This window comes from Bradysia coprophila, chromosome IV, assembly GCF_014529535.1.
Source record: "Bradysia coprophila strain Holo2 chromosome IV, BU_Bcop_v1, whole genome shotgun sequence".
NCBI lineage: Eukaryota > Metazoa > Arthropoda > Insecta > Diptera > Sciaridae > Bradysia > Bradysia coprophila.
The window spans coordinates 3,474,070-3,488,033 of NC_050738.1; the positions used below are offsets into that span (position 1 = coordinate 3,474,070).

A 13,964-nucleotide genomic window follows, 5' to 3' on the forward strand; every position below is an offset into this window, starting at 1 on the left:
TTGTTTTTACCTTAATGAACGATCCTTAAATTAACACGATTGTACGTCTAGGAAAACCATTTTCATGTCTTGTAGTACATACTCACAGTGTGTATGTAGCAAGATTGCTGGCAGTTTCACTTTCAAAAACAATATGATTATTTTGGATTATCAAAATAAGCAAGTGTACGGTGTGGCGGATGTGAACCGATGGATGCTAAGGAGGCAAACGTTCTCAACCTTCTTTTCAAAATTTTCTATTTTTTTCCCTTATTCAAGTCGTCAAATGATTTCAGTAACAGCGGACGGAGTTGCACAATAAGAACTCGATTTAGACTCAGTTCGAAATTTCGAACAAAAACTTTCGATTTAACTTTCTTACAATATGAGATCTGCAGAGAGTTGCTAATATGACGACTGGGTCGTTTCAACGGATAGAGGGAATATGTCGAATGACAGTTGGGTTTTTGAGAGAGAATTCAATACATTTTCGCTCAACCAATTTCAAAATCATTCGACATATTCCCTCTATCCGTCGAAACGAACCAGTCGTCAAATTAGCATCTCTCTGGAGATCTGAGATCATTGTCCTTTTTGCAAAGACATAATTGGTCCTTTGCATACATGTTCACATCCGAATCGGATTTAATTTCGAAAATTCCAAACAAAATCTCTTCAAATTTTGGTACACTTTAATGCGTGTTATTGCTTGGCAAATGAATTAACAAACTTAAAATGTTAGAAATTGATATTCCTTTAAAGGAAATAAACATTTTGTTAATAAAAATAACGGTTTTAGTGTACACAACACACATTTTTAGACACGTAATACAAATTTCTTCATTTTTTTCCCATCAAAAATTATTTTTTTCTTATAAATTACGAAAGAAAACACCTAAAAACAATTTGAATAAATTAAAATTAGACATCCAATTAGATCATTAAGCTGACGCACTAAATATTGAATCTAATGCAAAGTTTAAACATTTTTCTCTGTTTACCTACAATTCACAATTCACGTTCTCTACTTAGCCGCTCTAGCTCGATCAATATTCAATTTTTCCAGTTCCGAAAAACCCAAAATACTTTCGATCGCATTCAAATGACCTTGGGTATTTTCTTTATCGGTTAAAAAGTAGTAAATTGCGCTTTTCAGAAACTGTAACGTCACTTCTGGATCCACTTTACTCTTAGTTTGTTGTGCTTCGATCAGTCGTCGGTACATGGTCTGTTAGAAATGGTAAACAGCGAGAATTTAGTATAGTCAATAAAAATGAGCTGAATTTTCTTTTAATTAACGAAAATAAGCGCCAATGATTTACGATAAAAAGCAAAAGTTAATGCAGTAGTTTATGTGCAAGTGGACAAAACAAACAAAATAAACTTAAAAAAAAAAATTGAACGAAAGTTGATATACTCCGTCTGCGATTATAATTAAGTTGCAAAAATTTAGGGTTCGGTGGAGCGCAAAAATTTGAGCTAATTTGGTTTTTCGACCTTTCGACATTTTTAACACCATTCATGGATCAAATCCACAGCTCTGCTTCTAGCATGAACATAGAAAATATTCGGAGGCTGATCCAGTTTGTATGAGTTCAAACATACACTGCACACAATCATAAGCAGCCTCTTATCACCAAAGCCTCCAAATTTGTCACTGGTCAATTTAGTCTTCATGCTACGAGCAGTACTGTGACCAAATCCCATAAGTAAATAGCTATTTTCATAACAATGTAGTAAATGGGGTTGTTTTGCGTACTAGATGTGAGTCGTGTGCGTAAAACCCCCAGTAACTACTGTGTTATGAAAATTCTATCGCTTAACTTTTAATACTTAGTTAACACGAATTTTCACCGGCCGAAACATGAGTATCACTAATGCTTGAAGTGCGTTGCTTCGGGTCAAGGTAAAACCTAATCTGAAGTCATAAGCCAATACAATTTTTACTCAAGTGATTTGGTTCATAAATTGTGATCAAAATTTCGAAAAACCAAATTTTTCAACTTAACACTGCAAAAATTAAGAAAATTGAATGGGTAAATGGGTACATTAAGGATCATCCATAAATTAAGTTCGCCGTTTTACAGATTCTTGACACATTTTTTGTTATTTGGTCAGACTTAATATGAACGTTGTTTATGGATGTTGATGATCGATATCAGATAGTTGAAATATAGTTCCATCAAAGTCCAAAAAAATGTTTTTTAGCGTTAAAATTTTGAGCACTTTGTGTATTATTAACGAGATAATAATTTTAAAAAAACGTTGAATGCAGGTCTACAATTGTGTTAGGTACAACATCCAACACGAACTACGTTACTCTATTTTAGTGCAGCGAGGGGCAGATAAACGTAGAATTAAATTTGCTAGCCATTCTTATGTTCAAAGACTCAACTGGACTCTAAGTATTTTGACTTTTTGTGATTGTCGAAAAGTTTTACATTACTAAGATATCCTGAGTATCCTATCTTTAGTACTTTATGCCACCAAAACCTTTGTTTAGCTTCTATGTGATCAAAAATATGGATCAGCCACAAATTCACATATTCATTTTAAAACTTCCAACTTACGGCTATTCATCTGTTATCGATAACAACAACAACAAGGAAGAAACTCATTCAAAGAAGAAGTTTGGAAGTGCATCAATTGATTTTAGTTAGAGACATTACCATTTTGAAATCTAATCCTTTTTAAATCTACTCCTAATTTCGAGGTTTCTGGTTTCTTGGTTTCTCTGATTTCAAATAACATACGAAATAAGTCAGAGAAACGAAGAGTCGCATCACAGTAACAGCTCAGAAATGAAGGTGGGACTCTTTGCGAGGGCAGAGCAGTATAAAGCAGTAATTTTATACCGTTCTAAAAATCACTAAAAAGGACACTCTTTCTTCAGCAAATACTTCGTCACACTTATCCGCCCCTCGAAATGCAACAAAAATAAAAAAAACGAAGGAACGTCAGCTACATTGTCCGTGATTTCGCTAATTTATACAGACCTTTCTAGCTCCCAACAGCCATAATGAAATGGCTTCTTTTGCACTCAAAAGAACTTGAGAGTTTCCGTTTTCTTGTAGATAATTTGTTTCCTCCTAGAATATGGGTTCGAATTAAAAATATTTTTTTTAATCTTCAAAATTCAAAAATATATTTGATTAGCACGAATGTAAGTCGTATTTAGTGTACTCGGTCTCTCACCAGCTGGCCTTTCACCAAATACCGAATACAGTTAAAGTATCTTCACTTTGTTAATTACTCGCTTGTTTTTTAGTCAATTTACTTGAGGCTCGACCTTGTTAGTTACAGAAAGGAAATTTAAACTTTAAGGATCTTGCAAGCCTGCCGCAAACTTTAAGCTTCTGTGGTCATCTTTTTTAATGACTAGATCAATGATGAAAAATGTAATGAATCGGTTGATGCGACAGAGACTCAACCCTCAAGAGCAATATGTTCAATTCATTCGTTTCTTTATCATTTGAGAAGCGTTGATGGTGAGCATTCAACAAACTGATTGATAAACACTGAGAGTGAAGCTTATATGTACATTTGTTAGATGAACTCAACGGCCACACATGAAATGTCAAACATTCAATAGAAGATTTCAATCCCGAACAAACACCACGCCCGCTCCCATAAAAGCCCTTTAACTGTATATGACGCAAATGGCAATGTACTCACCCTGATATTCTCCAATTCATTTTGTGTAACTTGCAACTGATGTATTAGCTCAGGAACGGACACTCGACCAGCAGCACCCGATTGACTGGCCAATTCTAGGACCTGTTGTTGGACAATAGGATTTTATTAATGATTTTGTTCGCAGGCTACAATCGATTCGTTGAATTGGATTTCGTCATATATGTACCTTATCAGCATGACTGATACGTTCGGATTCCTGTCCTTTGGTGTACATGTGCAAGTACATTTTATTTTGCTTGTCTTCTTGTTCTTGCAACTTCTTTTGCAGTTCCTCCAATTGTTTCTCCAACTCACGAATTCGCTCTTTTGCCTGCTCGTAATCGGGCACCAGATCAGCGTACCGTTCATTGCATTCAGCCAACTTAACCAACAATCCCTCAACTCTGCTCTGACTGTCCCGAGTTTCTTGTTTCTCTTCATTTTGGCATTTAATCAATTCTTCAATTTTCTGTTCATACATTTTGACGAGATCGTCGGTGTCGTCACCGCAAGCCACATCTCTGGTTTGTACGAACGAATCTTTCGAATTGATCGACGATACCGTTATATCTTCGAAATGGCCTGAATCGGCGAACGAACTTTGCATTTCGGAATTGCTAATTTTTTCCAAATAATGTTGGGCTGGATTGATGCTTGTGTGATACGATACATGCCGTGGACTACACTTGGATACTTCGTCGACCATATCCGTGTCAACTACGATAGGCGAAACGTCTGTTGATGTTTTTGGATCGTTGATTTCTCGTACTGTAATTGCATCACTTGAATTGGATCGTTCTTCTGGCGAACTGAGCGACGCTTTGAAGAGCCGTAATTCCACTACCTCCTTCGTTAGTCTGTTGAAGGGAAAATGGTAAATTCTCACGTGGTCGCCGTTTCACAGACGGTAATTACAAACCTCAAAATTTCACTATCTCTTTGCTCCAAGTCCATGCGCGCTTGAGACAGCAAAATCTTCAATCTTCTAATGTGTTTCTGTGCTCTCTGTGTGGGCGTTAAGTAATCGTCCCCCGTCTGACCCGCATAGCTCGAGCAATGAACGACATACTTCATTTTACGTCCACTGAATGTTGTACCATTCCGTGCCACGTATGGATGTTCACACGTTGATATTGCCGATCGTCCCGATGCCATTGAAGTATAACTGTAAACCGAATCCAAGTCGTCGTCCATATAACCATTCAGTGGCGATTCGGGTGTTTGGGGTGGAGTTTGTGGAGTTAATTTTTGCTTAAAATTTGGTGGTAGACCAGCTGGTGTGTGTGGACTTTGGGGTGTCTGAGCACTTCGGTTTTGTGTTCGTTGAATTGAGCCATTGTCACTGTGGCGGTTCAGGTTCAATGACTGAAAAAAGTGAAGTTTTTAAGTAATTTACTAACCAAGATACAGAGGCTAAACTGGGCCACAGATATTCCATACGTGAACAGTTTAGTAATACAACCAACAACATACGTGTACATAATTGATTTGTACGACGGTAATTGTATTCCTATACAGTGTACTGGCCACATATGTTGTTATATAACATCAAATCCATAGGGAGCCTCGATGACATAATTTGCCATATAAATGAGGACTTTCCGAATGAAATTCTTTAAAGCTAAAACCGCAAATAGTGGCGCACACCTCAATCAATAGTTTTAAATTTCAACACCAAACAATTAACAGCACTTAGTTGCAAGAACCACACAATACTAACCATTCCATGTTGACTTTTGGCCAAACAATTTTTCGATGCCTGTTTACAACATACTGTTACACTCGTTGGACTATGCTTTGTTTCCGCACACGGACCACCATCGTTGGCATCCACTTTACCATTTAAATAGGCAGCTTCTTCGGCCATATTACCAATATTTGTTAGCGATTTTGAACTGTGCAATTGATTTTTCGTACAATTCGATCGTTGTCTTTGGATTAATGGTGACTTTGTGGGTGATTTTAACTGTGTAGGATTATTATCTAATATGTTGAGGGTTGTGTTGCGCAGACGCAGTGAGAGCGAGCGTCGCAATAATTGTGGAGATGGTTGGGGTATACGTGATGGTGGTAGATGGTCATGTGGAAATTGATGACGTCGATCTGGGGTTGATGGTTTCAACGACATAATTTTGGGTTTGTTTTATTGCAATTCGAAATGGAATTTTTGGTTGATTGAACTGTAAGTGAAAGAAATGCAAACCACATTAGAATCTTATGTTATATTTTATGGAGTGTAATAGCAGTTTGTATAGACAATTTTTATGGTCTAAATACAAAGATTGTGGTAGGACTGCATAATGCTAATCATATTCACAAACAACCCCCATTCGTCCTTGACATCTATTTACTACGAAAATAGGTCAACCGCTTCTGCAGTGCAATACAGTGTTTTTATGTAGGAAAAAATTGTTTCATTTCACTTCTGATTAATTACGTAATTATTTGCGAGAAAGATATGCCTGACTAAAAGTCCGTTTATAATTCCATTAAAATGCAAATAGCCTCACATAGGATGCCATCATGCCATGCCACATATTCGTCGTTTAATTAAAACGGAAAAATTAGTTCTAAAGGAAAAATAAAATCAATTCGGTGTATGCATACAATCGATAGCGGTATATACTTCTGCGTAGGTTAGGTGTTACTTCTCTAGTTTTTATCGCATTAATTCGATAATGATCAGCAGCTCGTTAATTTTGAAAATAACTCACAACATTAAAATGTAGTCTGAAGCATAGAATTGCGATAAGAAAGAGAATATTAAATGGAAAATGTTTGTACCACCGACAAAAGTTTTGAAAAACATGGTCCCGGTCCGCTAAACTTTCAAATTTAAGCTCTGAATGTAGTTAGACTTTGAGTGAGCCTAGGGTGTATTACGCTAAATTTTTGTTTTGTAGCAATTTGAGTCGATGTGCTTCGATGTGGGATCTGGTTAGCAAAATTTTGCTGTTGATTTTCAGAGAATGTCTATTGTTTTCTGAGGCTTAGCTGTATTATTACTGATACTCCACACTCGAATCTAGATAAGGTCCAGAGTAGATGTCAATTTTCCATTCTTTTTTAAATCTGCTTCCGACGGGCGCAGCTTTTTTTTCAAAGATTAAATTCATTTTTACTGACCGATCACCAAGATTTTCCCCTTTAGCCACGAGACTTCTATAGCTTTTTGCCGACGATCATTTTATCTGCTTAGAAGAGCTTCGACAACAGCGATAAATTCTTCCTAACGTTGTGTTCAGAAGAAGTAGTAGATTCGGTCGTTTGATTTGAGCTGAAAATTACTCACGTCAAATTTTCAAAACTTCAAAAACTCGAAGTCTTGAATATTGTTCGATCAGTAAAGTGATTGGAAATTCATCACACTAAACTAATACAAAGATAAAGATCGTCGATTAAAATTGGAGTTGACATTAAAATTCGTCAGATAACCTTTGACCTTTTTACGTTATAATCGTCTGTTGTGTTTCTATACACAGTTTAAAAAGGCAATGACATCAAACAATGAACTCATTTTGTTCATTGACGAATTTTAGACCGGACTCTATCAATCGGACTCAATATTCTGATTTGGAACTTTACATCGTGGACTGTCGCCTGACGCGGTTAGTACAAAAAGATAGACTTACGATTGGGTGGTGTAGTGTAGTAAGTAATGCAATCAAAAAACATCATCATTGGTATCCATCAACTGAACTCAGAGGGAGAATAAGTGATTTCCCTCACTTAGATAATTACAGTTAATTACAGTGAAATTTCAGCTGATCCACACAAAGATTCAAAACTGTCTACACGTATTTATACGGTTTTACCACTACCACGCGTGTGCGTGTAGCAGCTTCAACAGTATAAACAGTTTTGATTGGATGTGTGAAACAGCTGAAGCAAGTTCACTTCCTCTGACTATAACATGATTAACCGAGTTTAATCAAGTGATTAACAAGTGATGGGAACTGTGTTAATCGTCGTTAATTAGTTGCTAATTATAACAAATCAACGCAAAATAGCGATTAATCGATGTTAATCACCGAAGAATTCACTGATTCGAGATGCAGTTTTTGCTCAATCAAAAGTTGTTTTCCCATCGAGGGAGACTCGACTGCGTGCAGAATACTTGCGCATTTAAATGTTTATAGATTCAACAGACTAAAAAGATCCTGGAAATTAATTTTTTTCGAAATGAAGATGAGTCTTAGTAGTACAGTTACAGGCAGTGAAATTTCAACATGAATTTGCTTCAGCTGTTTTCCAGCTGATTCACACAAACATTCAAAACTGTTTAAACTGTTTATACGTCTTTATACATCGTTATAAAGTTTTACGTGTTACGGCATGTTTCATTTTCATTTACATTGCCTAATCACGTAAAGCGTTGTACTTACGAGGTTCCAAGTTGTTATTTGACAAGTGGGGAATACAGCCCTCCCCTTCGGGTCGGGCTGTAACACCTCACTTATCAAATACACAACTTGGAACCTCGGAAGTAATATACTATTACCGCGTGTGCGTGTAGCTGTGTAACAGTTTCAACCGTATAAACAGTTTTGATTTAATGTGTGAGCTGAAAAACAGCTGAAGCAAATTCATGCTGAAATTTCACTTCCTCTGGCTGTAATCGACCTGCCCTACAAAAATGTTTTCCTCTTGATTCATATCTGTATTCTATATCGTATTGCAATTGTTTCACACATCTTGAATCGTCTATTGTTGTTAATTAACAATTCATATTTGATACATTTTTCTATATGAGTAGCTGTTGTATTGATTACCTTAATGGTAACTATCGTGACTCTTGTTATTTTCGAATCTATTTTTAGCCGAGTCGATACGTGTAACAAATAAAAATTATTACCCACCACACAACACAGAATTCGTTTTACCATTAAAATGATAAGCGGATTCGAATTATTATAGAAAATGAGAAATCACTTCCGAGCTTCGGTTCGGTCTGAAAACCATGGATAGACCGACTACATTTATCATAACCAACATCGATGAGTTCAAATGTGCCGTTTTATGTAATTAATAGAAAAAATTACTTTTTAATTGCATTCGTTACACTATTATGAAAGTGAGTTGTCGTTATACTGTTGTTGTTGCCAATCGAGTGCTCAACAACAATAAATGAAGACAATTTTTGAAAAACTTTTTTTTTAAAATTCGGAATGAGTAAATCGAGATCTAGGTATTCGATACACACGTCCATAGCACTGCAATATGAAATTTCATCGGTTCGGAACTGAAGGTTATTTAGTTTAATAACAATTCCCTAATGTAAATATTATAAGTACAACAGTAACATGTCTGTATCTTCATACCTTAGTCCGGCAGGTAAAAAATATGAATGTATACGCTTCGTGTCAATAAGCAGTAAAGTGCTCAATAAAATTTTTCAAAATAATTACAAACTGTATGAACTGTGTTGTCACTCAACTGATAACATTGATAGACGATTTCGTTTCTTCTTTTTTATATTACAACGAGTTGTATCAACGAGTGTATCGCAATTTCAGACTTGCAAAACGAATTGTCTGTTCGGTTTTTATAACAATTTTTTGTTATAATAATAATCTATGCGAGCTACCAGTTGTTTAAATAATCTGCAACTATAAGTCATTTCGATTCATATCTTTTTACGACACAACAAACGAATTATTTAAATTTGTGAAATGTGTTACCAAATAGCAAAAAAAAATTTTTTGATTATACCCCTCATAATCTACCTCATGTATACCTCACATTGTTGAGTTATTCTTTTTCAGTTCCGAAAAACACACAACGAACAAAATTTCATTTTATTTATCTTTCTACCTTAACTTTCCGAACACAACTGAATTTTTGTTGCGAATACCCATAAGACCCTTATGCCTCTCCAAAACTGGCTCTGACATTGTTTTCGTTCGTTCAATGATTTTAGCGCTTCACTCCTATCGTCTCGTTACACAGAGTATATATTGTGAAATAGGTATCGCTTCAATGAAGTGGTCGCATGCTTAACACAGATAATGTTCGGTGGAAAAAACGTATATTCAATGTGAATTACGAGAAGGGGAAATGCATGTCGGTAGGAAAATTTCGTCGTTGATTTATAGTGTTTTGCTGGTGGTATTAGTCGAGTTTCGAATGCAGTTTCGTGCATTGATCAGAATCCTATGGAGAGAGAGTTTCACCATCCCACGTGGTGTGAAAGTTTGGTTCTTTCTCTATGAGTTGCGCTTTACGATTTTCACTGAATTTAGGTTTTGTTGAATCTTAAAAACGTCCTACCAACGCTTAAGTGGCATAATACCTTATGCAATTCTGAGACATAGTGTTGAGGTAGGTTTCTTCGTCGTTGGTAATAAGAATTGGATCGGTTTATTGCTCTATAGCGTTCAAGAAGCAGATTCCGGTACATAATACATTAAATCTCACCTTTATCGTTGCACATTGCTCCACCATATTATTGTGATAAAGGCCTTACGATCTGGAATTGCTCGAAATGACTGAGAACACATCAGATGAACAATACGAGCAGAAGAATATTTTAAGACAAAAATTCAGTTTTGCGCCGATTTCCGGTTTCCGAATAGTCTCGCCAATACTTTTATTAGTGAAAGAAAGACATCCTAAGACGTAAAATCTAAACTATGGAACTAAACTAATTTACCATTTGTATGGAAATTGAAAATTATCATATTGTAACGTATGAACGGTTTATGTAGACCTTGAAAAATGTATAATACTTTACTCACTTCCCCCTGGGAAATTAGTTGTTACTACGTTGACATATGAGCGTTAAAACTCATTTCCCGATGAGTTACAAAACTTACGTAATTGATGGGAACATTGTATTTTGCCTTGTGTTGTTGCATCTCTCGCGTTCGGGTCAAGCTGCAATTGTAAAATAAAAAGTTCCAAAAAAGGACGTAGACTACCAACGAGAAACGATAGCTGAACAATTACACCAACAGATTAGTGATTCCAGCAAAATAATCTGTTTACAGCAGCAATGACAAATGCGAAGAAGTAACACCAAAAGAAGTAACAGATTCTATAAATGACAGGGTTTATTATTGCGATTTTTATACAGTCAGAGGCAGTGAAATTTCAGCATGAATTTGCTGCAGCTGTTTTTCAGCTGATCCACACATACATTAAAAACTGTTTACACTTTTAAATCCATATAAAGATAAAGACGTATGAACAATTTTGATTGGCAATGCGGATCAGCTGAAGCAAATTCATGCTGAAATTTCACTGCCCCTGACTGTTTAAAAATCCAAATAGAAACAGTAGAAACGTTTCTGAATTTTCAGTTTTGATTTCTTAAAAATTCTGAAAATGTAAAAAAAAAAGAATTCCTAACTTTATGAATTTTCAGATTTTTGTAAGAATATTCAAGAAACTAGGTCCCACCTGTTGGGTGGGTCAGATCCCTTGACTGTTTGTCTGAGCTTCTCAATGATATTTATATTGGCAATGATTTATTGATTTATTTCAATGGAATGTAATTTTGTATGTTGATGGCCACAAAAACGCATTTAGAAGAAGAACTTCTAGACCGCGGTCTAATAAATATCTCATTGATGATTTAATTATGTTTCGTTTCACTGAAAATCTTCTAGTTGTATGGTTTATAAAATGCCCGGTAAAAAATGACGTATGTTTTCAATAAAATTTAAACTCGTGTGAATTCACACTCTTTAATTTTGGTTCTGTTTATTCGGTTTTGTTTACAAGGCAAAAACAAATAACAAGACTCCAGATCGTTTTAACAAAGAGTAGAAAAGGCTTCTTTTGAGAACTACTCCCAGATGGTAGAAACGTGTTAACAAAGGGCATTTTCACAATTTTCAGGATTGAAATTCCCAAAAGTAAACCCCGATAAATTACGTTGCTAATTATGTTGGTACTATTATAGAAGCAACCGCTTAACATGCTCGTGTGAACACTATATTCGTATTGCATGTACCTATAGAAATAACCTGCCATGAATGTTGAATGAAATGTCGACGTTTGTTGAGAGAAAATTGAAAAGAGAGAGAGGAGAAAATCCATGACAACATATGGAAACCGGCTGACAATACAGTATTATTCTGAGGTTTCTTCAGCAGAATAGAATAAAAATTGATTTGTTAAATCTAAAACCGTGACGATCACCCAATTTTAACAATTTTTTTTTGTTCAAAATCAGTGAATTTGTCTTCAACCATGTCTGTACTGCAGAGTGTTGTGCTTAATTGTGGCCATAAAATGCCAATTCTTGGCCTTGGAACTTGGGGAGTAAGTGTTAGATATTTATGCGATGGAATGTTGCGTTGTTACGTGCTAATCACTAACATAGTTTCTGAACATTGCCAGTGACTTACTGTTTTGACACGTAACGCAACTAATACGCATAGAGGTAGACTTTTGCCAATTGCAATAACCGTAACGTAAAAAAGGCTTGGATTCAACTCGGATTCAATTTACTTTGCTAATACGAGACAATTTAATGGCAGTACCTCTATTCATTTGATCTTCCAGATATTTTTGAAAGATTGATTGTCCCGTTTGTTTTCACTTTATTTCATAACTTTACTTTGTCCGACACCCGGGTATGCTAAGTCTCTCCAGAGACGGCAGGCATATGACCAATATTATCTGGTCTATTACTTCTATCATTGATAGACTATCAAACAAAGTATTTTTAATCTGTTGATTTCAAATCTTGTACTTCAATTGTTTTAACATACATTTTTTTATATAAGGGACCATATTACCCAGAGCTTGTCATTTTTTTTGTTGTCGTTATCGATAATGAATAGCCGTATGTGACAGATCAATCAAGGGTTTTTGTTATCTTAATATTTCGTAGTCTCCTCCTGGTCAAGTGGCACAAGCCGTCGCTGATGCTATCGATGCCGGCTATCGTAGTATCGATGGAGCTCATGTGTATCAGAATGAACATGAAGTGGGCCAAGGATTGAATGCTAAAATTGCGGAAGGTGTTGTTAAAAGGTGAGTCCCAACTTGTTTCTTTCTTCGGAACTGTGCTACAACGTCCTTAAATTTTACACAGAGAGGATATGTTCATTACGAGCAAACTATGGAACACTTTCCATCGACCTGATCTCGTAAGAGGTGCCCTGGAAACAACTCTCAAGAATTTGGGCACACCGTACCTTGATTTGTACTTGATTCATTGGCCACATGCCTTCAAAGAGGATGGGGAATTGTTCCCGAAGGATGACAAGGAAAATATCTTGTTTTCCGATGTCGATTTCGTGGACACGTGGAAAGAAATGGAAAAGGCGGTAGATGATGGCCTAGTGAAAAGCATTGGAATATCAAATTTCAATAAGAGGCAAATTGAGAAAGTGCTCGCAAATTGTCGTATACAGCCGGCAGTTAATCAATTCGAATCGCATCCTTATCTGACTCAGAAGAAGCTCAGTGATTTCTGCAAATCGAAAGGCATCGCCGTCACGGCATACAGTCCACTGGGCAGTCCAAATCGACCATGGGTCACCAACAATGATCCAGTTTTGCTGGACGATCCGAAGGTATGTGGATAAGGACTTGAAGATGTGAGGAAATCAATGCAGAAATTTTTGTACTTTAAATTTCACATTCAGATCGTGTCCATTGCGAGCAAATACAGCAAAACGTCGGCTCAAATTTTGATTCGCTATCAAATTCAAAGAGGACATGTCGTTATTCCGAAGTCAGTCACAAAGGACCGAATCATATCCAACTTTCAAGTCTTTGATTTTGATCTATCCGATGAGGATATGGCTCTGATCGACAGTTTTGATTGCAATGGCAGAATTTGTCCCATGTCGTCGTAAGTGCTAGCATGCTTGTATAAACGTAAATTACAGATTTTAAGACACCTTTGCTTCGCAGATCGACCACTCATCCAGATTATCCCTTCAACGATGAGTACTAAGTGTATCAGCATTCATCTAATGTTTGCTGTGAACCTTCTATTACGAGGCAAATAAAATTGAAACAGGCAACGCGTCTACAACTCACGTTCGATTATTGGATTAACATTTGATTTAAGAAATCTCAATTTTGGTACAATAAGTGCTACAAGCACGGTATTTGAACGGAATGTTTACACTGAAAACTGTCTAGACGAAATCTTAATTGTGACTGCACTAGTTGCAGTTTTTTCTTAAAATTTGATTTGTAATTGAAACACTGTATGCACGTTACTTGATATTAAATGAGTAATTTCTGCAGAAAGTATAAATGGCGTTTTTTTCGTGCTTTTGACAACAAAAATCTCACAAAGACTCTGACCAAGAATCCGTTCCGTACGATATCCTGTATCCTCA

The 13,964-nt window shown here is 36.1% G+C and overlaps 2 protein-coding genes across 5 annotated transcripts; one reads left to right on the forward strand and one right to left on the reverse strand.

Moving 5' to 3' along the window:
• Positions 1-651: 651 nt before the first annotated feature.
• LOC119085825 lies at positions 652-9,611 on the reverse strand. 4 transcript variants are annotated; one of them, XM_037196324.1, is made up of 7 exons: positions 9,469-9,611; positions 5,375-5,834; positions 4,574-5,019; positions 3,842-4,511; positions 3,655-3,756; positions 2,976-3,068; positions 652-1,207 (listed from the first exon to the last, which is right to left on the reverse strand). In XM_037196324.1, the coding sequence occupies exons 2-7, from the start codon at positions 5,780-5,782 to the stop codon at positions 1,004-1,006; spliced, it is 1,923 nt and encodes a 640-aa protein (XP_037052219.1). In that variant the 5' UTR covers positions 5,783-5,834; positions 9,469-9,611; the 3' UTR covers positions 652-1,003. The 4 variants fall into 4 exon arrangements, with proteins under 4 accessions (XP_037052219.1, XP_037052217.1, XP_037052218.1 ...); XM_037196322.1 differs by having other exon boundaries at positions 9,392-9,596; XM_037196323.1 differs by lacking the exon at positions 9,469-9,611 and adding an exon at positions 8,976-9,289.
• Positions 9,612-11,672: 2,061 nt separating this feature from the next.
• LOC119085842 (aldo-keto reductase family 1 member B1-like) lies at positions 11,673-13,643 on the forward strand. Its single transcript, XM_037196348.1, has 5 exons — positions 11,673-11,922; positions 12,497-12,639; positions 12,701-13,184; positions 13,257-13,465; positions 13,528-13,643. The coding sequence occupies exons 1-5, from the start codon at positions 11,851-11,853 to the stop codon at positions 13,568-13,570; spliced, it is 951 nt and encodes a 316-aa protein (XP_037052243.1). The 5' UTR covers positions 11,673-11,850; the 3' UTR covers positions 13,571-13,643.
• The last annotated feature ends 321 nt before the right edge of the window (positions 13,644-13,964 follow it).